Consider the following 17,764-nt stretch of genomic DNA (forward strand, 5'->3'; position numbering starts at 1 on the left):
CATGAGACGCTGCCGAGGCTCTGCTGGGCAGAGGGGGATCGTACCGAGGAGACTCGGTCGGAGAGATCTTGGAATGAAGCGTGAAAAGCGAGCGACAACCTTGTTCCAAAGGGACTTAAGAGGCCCGCGGTATGGGTTGTGAAGCACGAGCATGAGCATGAGCGCCAGAATCATGGGCATGATACCACAACCCTACACCTTTCTCACGTGGGGAACCCTTTTTGTGGAACGGGTTGCGGCTCAAGTTCTGTACAGATGAGACGAGGCAGTGCTGGTTCCAGGTTTGGTTTGGTTTCCAAGATGTCGGTTGTTTATGGCGGTTTCTTCTAATTGCGCATATCCATCTCATCTGCATGCCGCTGCCGGGCGTGCAGCACGCACCTTGAATCGCCAACATCGGCTCGGCTCCTGCTCCTGCTCCTGCTCCTCCTCCTCCTCCTCCTCCTCCTCCTGCTTTCGAGTCGCCGCGATTGCTTGCTGAGAAAAAGGTTGAATCTCGGCACCTCGAAAGCAAAATGGCCTTTCTTGACCTAGTGCTGGGCCCTTGGCCCTTTGGATGATGGATCCCCCGTCCGTCACATTCGCACGGCCCTGTTTGTCCCAGGTAGACTGACGTGATCGGGTTAGCTCCCCTGCTCCCAAATCTGCATCCCAAAAAGCACGGGACGGCTAGGTAAAAAGTAGGCTAATGTATGTACTGTACCCGTTCTATTCTGAGCAGCTCACGCCCAAGCCCCAAGCCTCAAAGCAGGATACATCCCGTTCGATATGGACGGGCCGATATAAACGGATTTTGTTCTTCTTTCCTGCACTGCTTTCGCTGCTTACCGTCTGATCGGAGAAGGGAGGAAAACGCCACACCGATACAAGAGAGGATCTCGTGCTGACCGCTCTTCGTTCCGTCGCAACGCACAAGAACCAGATCATGGCCGAGAAGGGCATCAATCGATACCGACTGAGTAATGAGTTGATGCTCTCTGACTCTTCAGCTCACCAATTGACAGGCGCGAGTGTTTGAGAAAACCCAGTTGGCCAATCAGGGGGCTGGCGGATCCCAGAGTTGAAACACGATCCCCTGGCGCATAACCAATCAAGGCCCTGCTCAAGGCGCTCCATTCTGCCAATCTTGCAAGCCGACCACCCCTGCAATCGGCCTTTTGCTCTCTCTCGTCTGTGAGCGTATGTGCTTGTGCTTAAAGAAAGTCCCCGAGTGAGTTTGCGGTGCGACGGGGACTCATCGCCCAGAGAGTCAGAATCGGCCACATCTGGCACACTGGTCGGGCTTACACGATGCGAATCATGGCCTTGGGCGGATTGGATCGGTCGCTGCCTTGGCTGCCGCTGGGTTTTTCCCGCGCACTCAGTTCGGTATTCCCTTCGCCTTGTCTCAGTATTGGCAAAGAAGAGGGCAGATCGATCGACCAAGTCCCGCCGTTTTAATCAATTCGTCGGAACTGCCGGTCACAGCCAAGTGGGCTCTCTCGCGACTCGAGTCTCGTATCGCGCATCTCGCTGCAATGCTCTCTCTTGAATGTCCCTCAGACTGCCTCCGTAAACCCCATCTATATCTATCGGGTATAATGAAATTTGCATGAGGGCAGGTATACCTGCAGGCCCTGCGTGCAGAGTATTGTTTCCAATGCAAGGAGTGCGTGACACTGACCAGACTTTTTTTCTCTGGTTGTTGTCCCAACGTTGCATGCATGCTTTCCCATCGATATTAAGCCAGGTACTTGTCGGCACCACGGTAATCTTATGAACCCACCCTTTCACCACCCACTTGCCGAGCTATCGGGTGTGATACGTGACGGCTTGTGCATGCAGGAAATGGGCTTCGGGCACCCTGCTTCGGGCGGCATGACATTCGAAATACTATCGAGGGAAGGGAAGGCAGGAAGGAAGAGCAGAAAGAAAGAAAAAGTAATCATAAAGGATGTGTCAACTTGCCGATCCGTTCTCTCTCCGCCCGCAGACCCAGCGAGCGCGTAGACCGAGCCGCGATCCCTTGCTTGCTTGCTTTGTATACATACCTGACCTAACAACTGCGAAATACTACATAACCTACAACTCAGAGGACGAATAATAATAATCCCCAAATTCCCGCTGCCGCCGCCTGCCACCTGAGCCAATCTTGTTTGTGATGGAGCTCCGGGACTACTGCAATATTGACGTGCCTTTAGTTCCATGTTACTTTCGGATGCTTAATGGGTGGATGGGCATGGGAATTTCGTTTCCCCTCTGTTCCCTCCCCTCCCAAAGCCAAGAAGTGAGGGCGATTATCATCTCTTTCCCGGGGGCCCAGCCCGCATGGCTATGGCTGCCATTTCATTCGTTGTATTGGGCAAGGATCCGGTACACCTGAGTGTGGAATACCCATCCATCCTTCACCTGAGTCCGAATCCTACCTCTACTTATTACTTTATTGAATTCTGAAATCGATCGCTTATTGCAGTTGACAGGGTAGGACGTGGTACTGTAATCGTAAGTATCGTGTGCGTCACTTCCCGTTGGCCTCTGATTGGGCGAGGCGAGCTTTGAAGCCCGAGCCGCCCTGGGAAATGATGGATTATGGTATGTGCAGTGATCGCACAACTAACCAACCCGTCGTTTTCTTATTCGATTGGCGCCGCCAGACGCCCATTGTTATATCATATCATGGCGAGCCTGCCGCGGCAAGGATCGAATATTCATTTGCTGTGGTCCGGGTCAGCAGTACACACTATTGTGTGCCCGGGCCTTGTATGATGTGATGTTGGTTTATCATCATCTGGCGAACAGCCCGCCCTTGGTGATATCATATGATAAGTTGCGTATACTATACCTACCTCCACGAGGAGAGTGTGATGTCATTGGCTGTTCTATGTTCATTCGCATAGATGGCAATATACGGGATCTCAATGGCTTGGTCGTTCATTTGGGAGCCGCATAGGTACTCCCAGGACAGTTGCATGTGCTGTGGTCAGGGGTTGGTGGTCAAGTCTACAGTATAGGTCTGATATGCGCATTATCGTTTCTCGTAGCCCAGACCCTGCCTTTTGCGTGGGCGGCGTGCCGTATATTTGGGGCGCGGCAACGTCAAGCAGCGCAAACTGCGATACATTCTATGCGCCTCCGAGTATAGTATTGGGTGGATTGCCCGGCCCTCTCTGCCTGCATACTTGCTCAGCCACGTCTATGTTTCGGATGAACTTAGCATGTCCTATTATTACATTGCTACCCGTTCGTGTGCAATATACCTGACCAGGTCGATCGTGGGCGGTTAGCTATAGTCGTGACGGCGTCCCTTAGAAACGAAAAGACTAGACCTCTTGTTCTCCGAGCGGGCCAGACTCTACTTACAAGATCATGCCAAGGGAGCTTGTCTGCTCGGATCGCCCCTTTTTGGGCCAGCCTTGTCAGTTCTGGGAAGATCTCGATCTCTCCAGTCGGCGTGTCTGTCTGTCCCTCCCTGAAATCGTATAGCTGAGACGACTTGGTGGTGGACCGAGAGCCCCTCATACACACACGCTGCTCCCCAGTGGTAAGGGGTTTGGAGCCGGAGGGACACGATGCCATCCGGCCAAGATGGATGTATTCCTCCTACTATATTGGTATATGCCTGCCCAGTTCCCGCCGTTCGCCATGATTTGATCCTATGCAGACTTGGAGCACATGCTGCTTGAGATGGGATCCAGATGGGATACGGTCTCTCATCATTAGAGTATTCACAGCGAGCCAACCCCTTATCCGTTTCCATACCCCTGGTTGATTGAATTCATGGCTGGGCACAGATGCGATGGTCACGCATCCGTGTTATATAAGAGGAATTGCACGACTTGGTCGGACAGGCTGGAACACCGGAATTGAACGACGAACACAGCGGGTATGTGTGGCGGATAGGTTCTCCCCTTGTAAACATAATACCGAAACATCCAGCCTTCTCTCTTGAGTCCTCCCCAGTAGGCTTGCGGTCATCATCATGATCACTCAACTGAAGCCTTCAATAAGAGCTGGCAGTCTGGAAATCCGATGGCTAGCTTCGCGCATCCCACTGGCTCAGATACCCAACCAGGCAAGGAAGCCAACCCGAGACGGCACTTGACTTCCTCCTAGCTTGGTTCAAGGAGCAGTCTCAAAAGGGACGCATCGAAAGTCCAGATCATGGGGGGTTCCTACCATATGTTTGCTTTTTTGTAAGTGATATGGATAGCTACTAGGTCGTTGCTTAGAGAGTAGTGAACCGTATTTGGGATCGTCATGCCTTCGGTTATCGGCCGCAAGAGAGGAGAGGATGGGGATGTTCTTCTAGATAGCAAGCCACGCCGCCAGCCCCTGCACATCAGCAACATTCGATGGCGACCCGAGAGAGGCGAATAGACGGGATGTGACGTCTGTCTACTTGAAAGTGACCACTGTGCGCTCTAAGCGTAACGTCATCGTTGCTGTTAACAATACATGTTTGGGACAAAGCAGTATCACCGAACCTCCTATTAGGACAAACGGCAACTTCCTCGCTACAGGTGTGAGTAGGCGATGCTGGACGAGCAGACTGTACATAGTAGTTGACAACACAGCAAGTCGAGTACACGACATTCAGTCGTTAGACATGGTCATAGGATGTCGTATTTCCAGGCCCCGTCGTTGTCCTCGGAACCAAACTAGACGAGGAAGGGGGATATAATGAACAATTACCCACCAATTGTTTTGCCATGATATGCTTCTCGCTAAGTGACCAGTGCCGCATGTCATTGCACCATATGACAAGGCTAAGGAGCGCATTCTTGGAGTTTCGATCTCGTCCCCCTACAGCAACCCAAGAACCACAGCCACACCAAACTTTATATACTCCCTCACCCACTCCCGCACTCACACCCCGACCAACAGTTCAATACTTATATCTAAATAGCCCCTTCCTCCCTTGACCGGGCCGGGGTGGCCTAGCGGTAGTAGTCTTATTCCTATACTCAGAGGCAAGAGGGTTCAACTCCCTCTGCGGTCACTTTTCATTTTCTTTTTTTCATTTTCATTTTCTTTTTCTTTCACCCCCTCTCTGTTGACTCCCCGTTTCGTTCACTCCCGTTTACTCTGGCCTCTTCCACCCATACATATATTTTTTAATTATTAACAATTTCTGTCCATATCTTTCAAATCCTCTGCGCATTAACGACCGCCCCCCTTCCCCAACGCCAAATGATGTTCTCTCGGAAACGTTGTCTGCCACGCATATTCTCCCAGTCTATTGTCCCCCAGGTTCGGTGTCATCGTCAGCTCTAGTCTCGTGAAATAGTAAAATACCATTCCTTTACCCAGAATAGCATTATTGAATTTAACCAACTACTTCTACTACCTTGTCTTAGGCGCGTCTCTGTAAGTCACAAGTATTGTTTCTGGTTGGCAAGACGACAACGTCCTGCCACACGCTGACATATAAACAATACTTTATGTTGTCGGACTGAGAATCAAGAGTAGGCCATTACAGAATGCCCAACTCGGTAAAACAGATGGACGTCAATGCAGTGTGTCTATTATCCATCATTATCACGACGGTGACATACGGTAATGAAGAAAGGGGCCACGTACTAAAAGATAGACCTTCCCTTATCGTGAGGTACAAGCCTCTACTGAGTCTATTCATATCCGCAAGGAACCCAATACGATGGTGTAAGTTGCACTTCAGTACATTATACAGTCCTCTACCACTACTTGACCCCTTACTTTGCTTGAGATGACCCCTATTACCCAACTCAGCTACCACAGTGGCCCGTACATATCCATGCTGGAAAAATAATTGGCTGAAACAAGCGAGCTTGCCAAGTGCCTATCGTCCTTTGTCGCCAACTTGAGTTCTCAGAATATTGCTGCCCAGGATCTCTTCTCCAGCCTGGCTTCGCTTTCGCAATTATTCGGCACGAGTCCCTTGCCTTTGGGCATGACCTCTCTGCTGAGTTGCGGTAGCGTCACGGCTGCATCTACTTGCGTACCCGTAGGCCACAACCTCAGTACTGCACATTCAACGAGCTCGTAAGCCAGAAGAGAATCCCCTCTAAACCATTCTAGTTGCGCCGCCGTGCCGATGACCGCCATCCCTCTGAATATCTAACACCGCGGACGGCCTCATCCGGATCTAGGGCAACCCAAGCTTCAATGATCATAAAAAACCATACCGAACCACCTCAGATAGGATCATGAGCATTTGCTAAGTGTTGGGAACGTGCAACTCTAGGGCTTTTATATACATAGCCATGTAAATTTGACGGACATGACAGTGCCTAGGTGGGCAAATAAGTACTTATGTACTTCAACCCAGCTAAGCGCTTCTCAACCCTCACCAATCTATACAATATCATCTGGTCCCGAGGCAAGGAGGATATGGTACTTGAAAGAAGTATTACGATGGCGTCGTTTTTGCGTGACGAACTCCTATTCCTTCTTCGTCATAGGATCGTCCGCTAGGTCCCGAGAGTGTGGTACTCTCCAGGGTCCGGTGACGCCACTGCGGAGCCCTCTCAGATCGTGGGGTTGTACTTCTTGCGGGTCAGCTCGTCGCCGACAGCACTGATGCCAGACTATGCTGTCTGCTGTCTTTCCGAACCTTCTACCGGTAACTTGTATTCTATACATGAATCGTGCTAGGGGGAAAGTAGAGAAGTGAAGGGCAAGACACGTTGAAGCTGGTCTTAACATGCATGTTGCCCAAGTCGCATATGGCGATCGTAGTTGTGGGCCATTAGAGAAACAAAGTATTTCTACAGCTAGCCTCAGAAACAAGCTATTGGCACATTATCTCAACAGCAACGGAACCTCCTGAGGTTTCATTGGATAACCTGATATGTGAGTAGCTTCTGATCAAGTGTATATGATCGGTTGTCGAACCAGCCTACGCTGTGCTACGGAAACAAAGAGGATAGCAATACTCAAGGATGGTAGTTAAGTATGGCTTGAGATAAATTCACTTGATACGCAGTTCGACTGTAGAATACTACATTTGGGTCTTTCAGTCTCTTGGAATGGCCCAGTCCTCAATAAAAGGAGAATGGGTGTCAAGGAGAAGGTGGTAGAGATCCACCAGCTGTCTGCCAGCTGCGAGGTTGAGCTCCAACTTTCTTGGCATCCGCTTCTCGTTATCAGTAAATTTTTGGTATCGCAGCGCCGTCGCAACCAAAGCGCCCCGCCAAAAATTCGAGGAATCGATAGACAAGTACCGACAATTGACGACCATCCTGTACCTACAGCTGCCGAAACAACCTACCCCAGAGCAGAATCACGCCGCATTCGAATTCTGTCGACAGCAACACACCTCAACCAAAAACGAAAAAGATGCCTTCCCGCGAAAAGTCACCCGAGGACGCCTCTATGGAGGACGCTGCGGCCCTGGCCCCGACCTCTGGACAGAAGCCGGCGACCATCAGCGCGAGCGGCGAGAACGTCGGAGGGATCGAAGGGGACGGCCTGGATGCAAGCGGCGAGGCGGCCGAGGCGGTAGAGGAGGAGGAGGAGGAAGAAGAGCCCCAGAGGGTCAAGATTCTGCCCGGGTCCTCGGAAACCGCGGCTTCGTTCGAGTTCCTCGAGGAGGGACACACGCTGGGCAACGCGCTCCGCTACATCATCATGAAGAAGTAAGGGAAACGCGCACCGCTTGGGTCTACGAACTGTTCTGAGGAGCTTGGTAGAACATGAGAGCTGACTTTTGTATCTGTCGCAGCCCTGAGGTCGAGTTCTGCGCCTACTCTATTCCTCACCCGTCGGAAGCCAAGATGAACATCCGAATCCAGACATACGGTAAGGACTGGCATGGTTGTCGCGAGGCAACCCCCAAATACGGCGCATTGCAATTGACTAACATAATGTCCTACAGACACAACGACGGCCACTGCGGCGCTCGAGAAAGGCTTCCAGGATCTGGAGGATCTCTGTGACGTAGTTTCGGACAAGTTCTGGAAAGCTCGTAACGAGTTCAACGCCGAAAAGGACACGGCGATGCAGGAATAAAGGCAAATTTCACCCAGTGGTAGTGGCCCTCGACATTAGGACGGGGGGCAAGGTGATTTCGCGTAATTGCATGGGACAGGCGTTTGGAGCACAAAAGACTGGACTCGGCTCTAGAGGAAATCTGAATTCTTTCTTGCTCTTTGACTATGTACAGTACAAGGAATTGATACCCATTTCCTTTCTAGTTGCGACCCTGTTGCCATGCGCTGTTAGTGACCATGTCTTACCAATTGGAAAGGAGATATCGAATGTAATATCGGGACTTACCTCCAGGAATCCCTGCATGAAGGTCTTGGGCAGTCTCTCGTGACCACGGAAGTTCTCCTCGGGGAAGTACGACATGACGTGTGTAGTCTGCTTCCAGAAGTTCATCGTCTCCTATTCCGCGCGAGAGAACCGTTAGTAGATATCCTTATATCAACCATATCAACCCCCACCACTCTCTCTAGCCTGTAGCTAGCTATCCCGTATCACTGACCTGGTATTCGGCGTTGTTCTGCATCAGGAGCACATCGACCACGGGGATCTTGTTGACGAATCGGTGACGCTCGAACTCCTCTCGCATGCGCGTGCGGATGACCGAGACGGGGAAGGGGACCGAGTACATGGTCTGGATCTCAGGCGCCTATAGAGACCGCGGATTCTCCTTGTCAGCTATAGCTCTTCCACTTCCATAGAAAATGACATAACCGGTGCCTCCCAATTGGTCTTCAGGTGGGATGGATGGGCAAACGTACAGCTCGGATCCATTCTCGGTAGGCCGCCAGGACTCGTCGCTTCGCGACGTCCCAATTGGCCGCTGGTCGCACACAGTTAGCTGCCAATTCAATCCATCTCGAGTAGGGGCGGGCATCTGTCTCGTACACTGAGCGGTCGTCTTTGCGAATTGAGTCGGTGTCACCGCCATAGCGAAGGTGGGATTTGCCGGTGACTTGTGGGTGTGCTGGGGTTCTGGGAATTCCTTCAATCGACGTCAAGCTATCTCGCTCACTGCGGCGGCTGCTTCAAGAGCCTTGCTAATGCTAATTGGAGGAGTCCCGTTGGTTCGCTCGGCTACTAGCCACACTTGGTAGGTATGCCACAAATTCCCGGATGTACCTTGGGATGATTAGTCATCTCAGCTCCAGCGACGCCACTCTTGGAGAAGAGCTTCAACTTTAACTATTTTGCGACCAGCCTTCTTTCTTCAGCCTTGCCCCACCATCACTCTCGAGGCAGCATATCATCAACAAAACCAACACCCACGTCGCCGACACTCGAAAAGTGATACAGGAGGAACGCCGATCAGCAGGAGGAAGAAAGAGAGCTCGCCGCACGAAAAGCACACTCACACACACCACCTACCCTATCCACCACACACAGCCCAGCCAGCCCAAGATGCCGGCGATACGCACGCACGCCTCGCGGACCAAGAAGCCGCCCGCGGGCTTCGACGACATCCGGGACGACCTCGAAGTGTTCAACATCAAGATGAAGGACGCGCAGAACGCCCCGTCGGGCAACATCCCGAAAGCCCAGGCGCAGTGGCCCATCTTCCAGATCGCGCACCAGCGCACGCGCTACGTGTACGAGCTCTACTACGACAAGGAGGCCATCAGCAAGCAGCTGTACGACTGGCTGCTCAAGAACGGGTACGCGGACGCGATGCTCATCGCGAAGTGGAAGAAGCAGGGGTACGAGAAGGTATGTTTCCTCCCCCCCTTTTCTCCCGAACAGACACGCGCGAGAAGAAATCATGGGCTAACTGACTGGTTCTGAACAGCTCTGTTGTTTACGGTGCGTCCAGACCAAGGAGACGAATTACAGCTCGACGTGTATTTGCCGAGTGCCCAAGGCGCAAATGAAGGACGAGACGAAGGACATACAGTGCGTCAACTGCGGATGCAGAGGGTGTGGTTCGAGCGATTAATGGGATCGTGGTGCATATTGTATCCGTATATCATCGACATGGCATGGCAAAGGCGTTTTCGGGTTGATTCAGGCGTTTGTTTGGTTTGCTACGGAGAGTCCAGATCGATAGACCAAAAAATAGGGGTATCGATAGAGGAAGGCTCATATCATCGAGCCCCCATTGGTTGCTGCAGACAATATTATACCCAATTCACATACCATCATGCGATGAAAGGAAATTGCATGTCTGAATAGTGCAAGTGCATGCGATTCTGTCTATGCTGGGTAAAAATGTACATATCCTTCTGAAATCTCCAAGCTATTTGAATAATTGATGCAGGAATGACTTTTTGCTTACACCGGCCAGTATGCACGCCATGCCCAATATGCTATCTTCATCTCTTCGTGACTCATAAACTCATGCCTCCTCATCCAATTAACTCATTTCTTCGCAAACCCCGACTTCCCCTTTCCTCGACCAAAGCGAATGCTGGGTGGCACAAACTGCAAAGCGGACATAGCGCTTTCGAGCTCGGCCATGGCAACATCGGCACTTTCTGGTTGAGGAGCGACCTTGTCGTTAGAAGCAACGTTGCTACCTTTAATATCATCAGTAGGGGCGGCGTGATGCTGAGCTGGAGAAGTGCTCTCATCGGCTGCCGCCTCGGCCGTCTGACTGCGGAGGCTGTGTCTCCTCGCGGTAGCAGCAGCCTTCTGCCCGCTGCCGTTCTGGCTGATGGACGAACCCCGGCGCCGGTGGCCGTCCCCGATCAGGAGGGAAGTCCGGCCGTCTATGCCGTCTTTGGTGACGCCGAAGAAGAAGTTCTTGGGGTACATGTGCTTATCGATCAGATGCATCCGCCGCTTCTGCGGGGTCCTACATTTGCGGTCACACCCTTCAACAAAGCAGGAGTACTGTTATGACCCAAAGTTAGATATATCAACTGTAAAAGGTGGGGGGGTTATAGGAAGCAGGTACTTACTGTATGTTCCCCCTTTCCCTCCGCACGGCCGCAAACGCATCGTGCTGCTCCTCAATGTGGACGCTGAGCAGGTGATCCGAGGGGAAGTTCTTGCGGCACTCGAAGCAGCGGTTCGAATGGGCCTTGTGGTAGTGCGTCTCGTAGTCCGTATACGACCGGAACGCCAGCGGCTCTCTGTGCGGGGGAGGAGGCACCGCATCACGATCGTTGAGCTGTCGTCCACTGCCGACTCGTCCACTTGTATGATTTTAGCTGCTGGCTGCTTGTTCTTGCTGCTTCTGGTTCCAGAAGTTGGCGCATCACCGTCACCAACGTCACCAACATCACCATTATCACTGGGGGCATCTGCAGAGAGGTACTCGCTTGAGTTGTCTTCTTCAGGCTCACGTGAACGCTTCATCTTGATTGCTCCCCCTCTCTTTGCGGGGCAGTATTTTTGGGTGACGTCTTCTTTTTCAGGTATTAAGTTAGAGAGGACTGGGGGGTGATTTACATTGGTGAGCAAATATGTCTCTGACTTCTGATCCTGGGCTCCTGTTAAGGTTGCAGGGTCGTCAAGGTGTATATAGCAGCGATTCGGTTGGGAAGGGGAATCTGAGTGTGTAAGTGGAGGAGGGACTTCGGAAGCTATGACGGTTGGTGTTCTCTTCAGCTGTGGTAGAGTTTGAAGAGGGGAAAAGTGTAGGTACTCTGGGGCAGAGCAAAGTAGAACAAAGGCCGCCTGAACCAGGAAGACTCGAGAGGCTGAGCAGAGGTTGAAGTCGTATGTTTGTATAGATGTGGAAATTGCTTTCGAAATAACAGACAACAGCGGTCAAGGGTGCATATGTATATGCATCCCGTCCTCCAGCTCTCTCGCCAAATATAAAATAGCCCAAGCCCTGTCTGTTTGTAGCTACTCTCTCCTAATGATGTGATGCATGGGACCGGGACTGGACTGGACTGATCGCTTGGGGAATCAATGGAAATGCCAAGGGATGATTTGCACTAAACCACATCTAAGCTTAGGCATCACCACCCACTACAACCCCCCAACTGCCCGCCCAATGGTCCCCCTAAAGTTCAGGCTGACCGGGGTTGCATTGGCCGCAAGACAGTTAAAATCGACCCACCCGCCACCTGAGTACAGGAAGTACAGGACCTAGAGGACCTAAGGCCTGCCTGGACTGGACTGGAATGAACAAAGTAAGCCGGGAGGTGAGTTAAGTACGGTAGAGAGAGTCGAGTCGAGTTGAGTGAGTTCCAAGCAGACCTAGTCGAGAGTGGGTGGTGGTTGAATCAAATCAGGTTGCATGCGGTGCTCGCTTTTCTTTGATTGATTCACCTTCCCGCAGGCATTATTCGCAGCCCAATAATCCAGTCCCAATCCCACGAACGGCTCCCAATTTCTGCCTGCTTTGCTTTCTCAAACCACCACAAAACCATCGTTGGCCTCGTTCTACTCCTCCGTACGAAACGTGGCCTGCCGTTCAAACCCCGCGCCCAGTAGTTCTTACACCACGCGCAGCATTTTACTAGGTACCATATGCCATCTTGCACTCCCGCCATCTGAGCCTGCCGCCGGCTTTGCGCTTCCTCAATCGTCACCAATGTTTTCGTCATCCTCCGCTGCGCCAACAACCACTTCAGCCCACCCTCCTGCGGCCCTTCTCGTCCCTCCTCCGTCGCGCATGAATTGCTATGGATCTCTTGCGCAATTCACGACCTGTTCCGACTTCGAGTGAGCAGACGCCTTGATCTACTGCGACGCCTTTCCCACAAAGGAACAAGGCCCCCCACGGTTCCGCGCCGGGAACCTACAGACAGCCCACCTACACACACCATAAGAGAATACCCCCCACGACAAACCACAAGCCTGCGTGGGTTATATTGTCAGAACAAGTATCTATACGCGCCGGACTGCCCTTCCGAGCCCCGACGACCTAGTTTGCTATTGCTGCCGCCGCTCGGCCGGAAAAGCTGCCCACCATGGCGCACGATATGCGAAAGGTAGCCGCGGCACGCTGGATGTACGTCAACCCACACCAAGTCCGTCCAACGCATGTGTTTCAAACCGCACCAGAGCAGAGGAGCTTCCGGCCCCGTGCTTCGCGACGTTGCTATGCTAGTAGACATGGGTAGTATGGACCGCTGACACGCATCTCTGCAGGGAAGCGAGCAGTTTTCGCGAGAAAATCCAGCAGAAAATCGAGGAGCTCCAATCTATAGAGCCCAAAGTTAGTGTCAACTATACGGCGCGCCTCGAGCAGATCGAAACGCTCATGCAGCAGTACGGATACCCTCTATAGCTACTAATTTACATGCCCCTGCTGACAATGCCCAGGTACCGACTGGCCTGTGTGACTGCCATCTTCGCTGATTTTGCGTTTTCGCAGAAACAAGATATTGAGACCGTGCTATGGAGTACCCATACCATGTTCAATAACACGTACCGAAGAGTTCTCAGTCGCATTGGAGACAGAAGTCAAGTCGTCCAGAAGCGCAAGGTCGACAAGTTGTATCGCGACTTTCTGAAGTACTCGCAGCTCTTCTACAAGGGCTACGTTCAACGACTGGCGGGCAGCTATGATATCCCCGAGCTTCGGCAGGCTGCCCACGGGCTAGAGGTAGAGCCACAAGGTGTTCAGATTCCTGGCGCTCTACCGGCCGCTATGCGCGCGGCGCTCGTAAATGCTTGCTACATGACTTTGGTCCGCCTAGGCGACTTGGCTCGATACCGCTGCCAACATGCCGAGAAGGCCACAAAAGGATCTTTCGACACGGCTTTGACTTACTACGGCCTTGCAAGTATGTTGGACCCTGACGATGGTACTTGTCATCATCAAATGGCTGTGCTTCATCAGATCCAGGGCCAGCAACTGGAGATTATATATCGGTTCCATCGTTCCATTTCGATCGACAAACCGTACGAGCTTGGCCCCGGAAATTTGCAGAAGGCGTTCGACCGCCATCAGAACCAGTCAAATTCCAGACGTGGGCCTGCTAAAGACCCCGCCGAGGCTATAGTGAGCTGGTTTGTGAAGCTCCATGCCCATTATGCCAAGGGGAAGAAGTTCTCGGTCCAGAAAGAGCTGGAAGACGAGGTCTTGCACCAGCTGGAGATGTCAGTCAAAGGTGAAGGCAATGAGGATGTGGTTCTTAAGATGATTCTGATCAATATTGCTGCCTATGACATCGCAAAAGAGAACTTGAAAAGTAAGACCCCCTATAGACTCAATTCTGATTTGCCTACTGACTTAACTCGTTATTTAGACCCCGATAAATGGAGCATGGAGGGTTCACAAACCTGTCAATATATCCTGAACTTCAATCTGCACACGATTTTAGTTCTAGTCCGACAGCTTCTCACCGCACTTCAAACCGACTCCGGGATCACCCTCGCCAGCAACCAAGAAGACGGCAGTGCCGAGTGCACAGTTGAGTTCTCTTCTTCACTCTCGAAGCTCATCAGCCTTTGCCGAGTTTCTATTACCTGGTTGTATGTCACACGTTCGGACCTTAAGGAGTATCAAGACCACTTGGACCAGAAGGCTCGAGAGGACATTCACCGACTGCTTGCCGAAGTCCTGACTCGACTATTGCCTCACGCCCTGGTGAACAACAACGCTGCACAGTCTACTTATCTTCTCCCTGAGGACACGGAAATTATTGGCCTCCGTCCCCTCACAGATGAGCAACTACCTTTGTTCATTCACGATAAGATCACCGGCGTCGCAGGATCCACTCACTGCCGCAAGGCGCTCAAACCTCGGAAAGAAGTGACCAGGCCTCACTTCAAACCCCGCACAGAGACGTTGTGGCGGATTAGGGACATTCTTCTTTGCGGAATATACTTGGCTGCCAGCCACGAGTCGCCACTAATCATGACGGGAGGACCCGATGGTAGTCGAACGTGGGTTTACCCCGACGGCCCTGCGAAGGACCTTGGAAGCGCTCAGGATCAACGTGCCCAATCTATGCGACCCCTTGGAGAGACCGATCTTTCCAATCTTTTCGAAGACTTGACCATGACCAGTGGACAGCAAACCGACAGCGTTCCTGTTGCCACCGCCCAAGGTTCTCTCGAAGACCTCCTAAGCCCCGCTGTTTTGGCCGCCAACTCGCCCATGAGGAAGGGAGTGCTTAGCTCTAAGCCCAATGGTACGCCCGCAAGAGCGACTCCCAAAAGAACACAGGCGAAAGCTGCTGCCCGCCACTCTGAGGCTGAAGAGCTCGACATGGACCAGATGGTGAATGACATGGTAGATGATCTGACCGGTAATGGGGACGAAAACGATGATTCTCTCCTGCAGCCAAGCTCAGCTCTGGCTGATACTAGTTACGGCATGAACTCATCCACTGCCAACGAGATTTTCGGCCAGTTGGGCCTTGGTCCCAGTCATTCGTTGTCCCCCGAGAATGGTCCAAACTCGAGAGCAGCCCAGTCTGTGTCGCCGACAGGTGCTTTGACTAACTCCATTCCGAGCCATCCGTGGGGATATTCGCTCTCGGCTTCCACAACCGCCCCTGACAGCAGTCTACACTCGATGGGGAATGGCAGAGATATTCCACGGACCATCACATCCCCTAACCCTGCCCTTGGCGGTTCCGTTGGTGCATTCGAGCATATGATCTCGCCTACTTACGGAAGTTATAGAGGGGCCGAGAGCCTGGGTCCCGCACATCCTACGACGTCAGGTTTCGCCTCTGGACTCGGATCCATATCTGGCAACAGCCGCATCTCACCTACGGCATATGGACAAATGGAGGTTGGCTCGGTTGGCGCCTCTACTGGTACGGCCAGCCCCGACTTCGCGAACGCGCAACGCAACCTAGCTCGGGATAGACTTGCATCGGACCTGTTTGCCCAGTATGGTGCAAGCGCGGCGCAAAAGTCACCTGCTATGAATCCATCAGTACCCGGCATCTTTCGTTCTGGTCACAGTCCACTTCCTGGAGTGCGCCGCACTGATTCCATGTCTCCGAGTATGGCAGATAACAGAAGTCTTCTCGAGGCCTTGAAGTCGGGCCATGCCAGAGACAAAGCATCTTCAAATGACCAATTACTTGCTCAACTGGGTGGCCTTCAGGCCGGGGTTGGAAGACCACAGCAACCACGCCGTAGCGGTCCGATCGACATGAACAACCACAATGGACAACGCCAGCCTGGATACGCCAGCCCTCTGGCGGGTGGCTATTCCAACCAGTTTCCATTGAGTCCTAATGCTGTTGGTTCTCCACACCAGCGATCTCAAGGATCCCTCGGGTCTTTCGAGGGGCAGCTGTCTTCTCTCAACTATGGCGAGAACAGCGTTGCCCGCACTGGTTCGCCATGGACCTTCTCGCATCCCAGCCAGATCTGGACCGGCACACCAGCTACGGCTGCTCAGCCCGCCCAAGTCGGTATGGTGGAGTGCAACGGCAATTATTACAACAGCAGCACCGCGTTTGGCCGCAGCGGCGAGGGAAACAACCGCGAAGACCCCACGCACTTCCGTAACAAGATCAAGCAATTTGGCGGCGCTGAGAAGGCATCAGCCTACGACCGTGCCATTCTGGAGTCGGCATTGACGGATACGCACAACAAGCCACCTCGCAAGTGATGCTGCATATCTCCTGGTGTGAATTCTATTGTTCTTCGGCACAAGTTGCAGACGACATGACCTTCATGTCCGGCGTTCGCGATTTCCTTCTACACAGTTTGGTCTTGGCGAAGATTTCATTCGCAGCAAGACCGTCTCAAATCACACCCAGTGAGTTTGTTTCAGGGGTCATTTGATGATGTGTGTGTATGTTCGGGGCATCGAAGACTATGTGTCTCTTGTCTCCTTGCGGACGCTTTTCTTGCTGCTTCTATTGCCCAACCTCATCACACGAGTGAAGATGCGAAAGGGAATCGATCCGGCGCCATTATCAAAGGAATAAGCTCAAGAGAGCCAGTCGGTCTTTTCCAAATTTACGATCCACAAAGCGGCAGAACCGCTTGTGACAAACCAACCACTCAACAACAACTTTTGCTTGCAATTGCAATCCAGACCTGCCCTTTTTCGGCGGCTGGATGTTTGTGATCGAGTTGGATTCCTCTAGCAGATAGTACCATCTGGTAAGCTTATCCACTAATCGCTATTCTATCTATATATACTATATATTTGTGCATATGCTAACATGTCTCCCTCTCCGTCTCAAGTCTGCTAGTGACGGTCATTTCGAAACAGCTGCGACTTGATTTCCTCTTCCTTTTGCTTCATCTTTGCCCCCCTCCTCCCACATCGTTGTTGATGTTGTTCTCTGTCTCGGTTAATCACTCGGTTGAGGGAAGCAAGAGTTGTGTAATGCCCCCGCCTCCCATATCACACGGTAGTCTAGCATAGCAAGAACCCTTCAAATGATGATGGGCTGGTGGTTGTAATGTACGTAACGGCTTTTAGTCTCCCCTTTCTCACAGGGGAAAAGTGCGGACACACAAACTACATAGGGCAAAGAAATGGATTGCGCAGTTAGTTGATTGGTGATTCACTTCACAAATGAAGTCTAAGCATTTCTCGGCAAGGGCACCAGCCGCCTGTTTCTTGCTAGGGTTGTCTATATGTCCATCACTCTGTGCTACCTGCTGCCATCGAAGCAGGCAGATGAGCTCGAGACGGCAGTCTTAAGATCGGCTTGGTTGGGAAGCGAATACTCTACAACAGCGAATGGGGAGGAGAGATGATCATTCATAGTCGGTAGTAGCAATTGCACGCTTAAGCAATTTTCATTTTCCAAATAGATCTCAAGTTACCACGTCGCCATTCCAGAAACGAGTTTCTCATCCTAGGTGCACGCATAAGTAACACTCAACACTTCACAGGGACATCATTGTTGACGTGGTATCATGTCGTATTTTTATTCTTGGTCTCGGACTTTTTTGCATCAAAGCTGACATGACAAGAATATGTGCGAGCATA

General features: G+C 52.0%; 5 protein-coding genes across 5 annotated transcripts; 3 read left to right on the forward strand and 2 right to left on the reverse strand.

Moving 5' to 3' along the window:
- Positions 1-7,296: 7,296 nt before the first annotated feature.
- Positions 7,297-7,968, forward strand: PG997_005244 (uncharacterized protein; the record flags this gene model as incomplete). Its single annotated transcript, XM_066809559.1, has 3 exons — positions 7,297-7,595; positions 7,682-7,758; positions 7,835-7,968. The coding sequence occupies 3 exons, from the start codon at positions 7,297-7,299 to the stop codon at positions 7,966-7,968; spliced, it is 510 nt and encodes a 169-aa protein (XP_066673177.1).
- A 181-nt stretch (positions 7,969-8,149) lies between these two features.
- PG997_005245 (nadh-ubiquinone oxidoreductase kda subunit) lies at positions 8,150-8,875 on the reverse strand (the record flags this gene model as incomplete). The annotated part of the gene is made up of 5 exons (XM_066809560.1): positions 8,150-8,161; positions 8,236-8,346; positions 8,447-8,593; positions 8,706-8,767; positions 8,833-8,875. 5 exons carry the CDS (start codon positions 8,873-8,875, stop codon positions 8,150-8,152), a joined length of 375 nt encoding a protein of 124 aa, XP_066673178.1.
- A 470-nt stretch (positions 8,876-9,345) lies between these two features.
- PG997_005246 (uncharacterized protein) lies at positions 9,346-9,877 on the forward strand (the record flags this gene model as incomplete). The annotated part of the gene is made up of 2 exons (XM_066809561.1): positions 9,346-9,651; positions 9,731-9,877. The coding sequence occupies 2 exons, from the start codon at positions 9,346-9,348 to the stop codon at positions 9,875-9,877; spliced, it is 453 nt and encodes a 150-aa protein (XP_066673179.1).
- Positions 9,878-10,299: 422 nt separating this feature from the next.
- On the reverse strand, positions 10,300-11,241 carry PG997_005247 (uncharacterized protein; the record flags this gene model as incomplete). Its single annotated transcript, XM_066809562.1, has 3 exons — positions 10,300-10,735; positions 10,842-11,015; positions 11,036-11,241. The coding sequence occupies 3 exons, from the start codon at positions 11,239-11,241 to the stop codon at positions 10,300-10,302; spliced, it is 816 nt and encodes a 271-aa protein (XP_066673180.1).
- Positions 11,242-12,809: 1,568 nt separating this feature from the next.
- PG997_005248 (Telomerase activating protein E.t1.c1) lies at positions 12,810-16,423 on the forward strand (the record flags this gene model as incomplete). Its single annotated transcript, XM_066809563.1, has 4 exons — positions 12,810-12,850; positions 12,991-13,110; positions 13,165-14,036; positions 14,094-16,423. 4 exons carry the CDS (start codon positions 12,810-12,812, stop codon positions 16,421-16,423), a joined length of 3,363 nt encoding a protein of 1,120 aa, XP_066673181.1.
- Between the last annotated feature and the right edge of the window lie 1,341 nt (positions 16,424-17,764).

This window comes from Apiospora hydei, assembly GCF_038363865.1.
Source record: "Apiospora hydei strain CBS 114990 chromosome Unknown utg000004l_segment0_segment0, whole genome shotgun sequence".
In the NCBI taxonomy this organism is placed as follows: Eukaryota; Fungi; Ascomycota; class Sordariomycetes; order Amphisphaeriales; family Apiosporaceae; genus Apiospora; species Apiospora hydei.